Source organism: Oryzias melastigma, unplaced genomic scaffold, assembly GCF_002922805.2.
Source record: "Oryzias melastigma strain HK-1 unplaced genomic scaffold, ASM292280v2 sc01258, whole genome shotgun sequence".
In the NCBI taxonomy this organism is placed as follows: domain Eukaryota; kingdom Metazoa; phylum Chordata; class Actinopteri; order Beloniformes; family Adrianichthyidae; genus Oryzias; species Oryzias melastigma.
The window spans coordinates 1-1834 of NW_023417842.1; the positions used below are offsets into that span (position 1 = coordinate 1).

At 37.0% G+C, this 1834-nt stretch overlaps 1 protein-coding gene across 1 annotated transcript; it reads right to left on the reverse strand.

Moving 5' to 3' along the window:
• Positions 1-303: 303 nt before the first annotated feature.
• LOC112141928 (interleukin-1 receptor-like 2) lies at positions 304-1006 on the reverse strand (the record flags this gene model as incomplete). The annotated part of the gene is made up of 2 exons (XM_024265148.2): positions 645-1006; positions 304-530 (listed from the first exon to the last, which is right to left on the reverse strand). Coding segments are annotated over exons 1-2 (423 nt in total), but the record flags the coding sequence as incomplete, so codon positions are not given.
• Between the last annotated feature and the right edge of the window lie 828 nt (positions 1007-1834).

Sequence of the window (1834 nt, forward strand, 5' to 3'; positions counted from 1 at the left end):
ACACAAGGTAGTCACAAAAGCAGTAAAAATGTGTTCATTTGAATACATTCTTCTTTTTACATTACAAAGCATTAAAGCATCACAATTTGGTGATCCATCACTACCTGAGCTCCTTTTTCAGCTTTGAAAAAATAGCTGTTCATTCTCCTTTTTCTACATTGTCACCTGTTTAAAATACACATAAAGCCTTGGGCTGGTTTTAACAGTCTCTGCTTTGGCTAAAGTCATCACTGTCGAACAAAAACAAACTTTTATGATGCTTGTCTTTTAGAAAACACAATTTGAAATGTCAAAATGTCTCACCTTCAGAGACCCCTCCAGCAGTGACCTGTGCATTGCAGCCACACATTCTAAGTGATGCATGGACTCTGAGCACTCTCTGTCACATGTGCTTTGGGTCTTTCTCGTTTTGTCTGAGCTGTTGCTGCAGGTGCCGTTGGTTTGTTGTCTGCAGATGAAGGTGGAGGCGGTGTAGAGCAGGAGGAAGCAGCGACTAGCTTGGATGTTCTCCTCCACAGAATCCACTTTGGCTGCAGGAGCAAACGCAGAAAATGTATTAATGAGCTTAAAGATAAAGATGCTATGTTACAAAAGTTTCAGTAAACACCCGTGTTAACAGCTCCAAGGTTCTGTGGGGTTCTTACACTGTCCAGGCAGGCCGTCACGACCTTCTATGAAGAGTTTATAGCCCCAAGACTCCTCCAACACTTGAGGCAGTGTGTGCAGAGCGAACTTCTCGACCTCCTCCCCAAACCCAACAGGCTGTGGCTGTGAATACGCCACATAGGCATCGTACAGCTTTCCATCTAAATCTGCAGGACAGAAGAGTGTATTAAGCATTGTGCAGGTAGTCTTTTGGGGTCATGGGGTCACTGGCTGGAACCTGTTTTACCTACTGTTGGGCAAAGGCTGCACCCTCCCAGACAAGATGCCAGTCTATTGCAGTTGTTTTTTGAATTTTAAAAAAAACACTTTTGCAGGTTTTGATGTTTATTTACACCAGCTGCCAGTTTTCTAATAATCCTATATAATTCTGTGTTTCCAAACCAAGCAAGACACATGCAAACAAAAGATGAAAAAGATGCATTTTTTTTACTATGCCTGAAAACAGAATCATCATAATCACACTGAAAACGCTTTTAAAATAGATCCAAAGATGACTGGTGTGTGATTTTAATAAAATGTTATAGATTTTTAATTATTATTTAATATGTGATAACTCTGATTTACCCTGCTGCAACAGAAACAAGTTCATGAACAAGTCAAGGGATTTATCAAAAGACAGGCTAATCAATCACAGGATTTACTATAACACAACATTTTTCCTCACAGACCCAAAACTTCTATTTTAATACCTCATGCTGTTCAGAGTACAAAACTGAGTATTATTATAGTATTTTTTTTCTTTTACACTTATATTTGTGACTCAAGTAATTTCAGAAAATGATCAAAACATCCAATTTCAGAGTGATACAGATAAATTAATTCCCGTCTATTTCCAATGTGAGCTCTGTAATCTGTTAGTTTTCTATGAAAAGTCTCTATTTAATCCAAAAGGAGAAACAGAGAAGCTGTTTCAACCATTCTAGTAAAAAGAAATTAAAAACTTGTACTTTTTTAAACTTTTTATTTTATTTTTTTCAAATGTCAAAATCTCAGTTTAATATTAAAATTTTAAAATCTCATTGTTTTCTGTCTCTGAGTTTATGTTCACTTGTGGACTTCCTCTGGATTTTCTATTTTTTAAACTTCTTTTTGTTTTAATCAAACTTTCTGATGACATGTCGCTACAAACTTTTGTCCAAAAGTTGGTGCAGTCGTGACTGTGTACTTT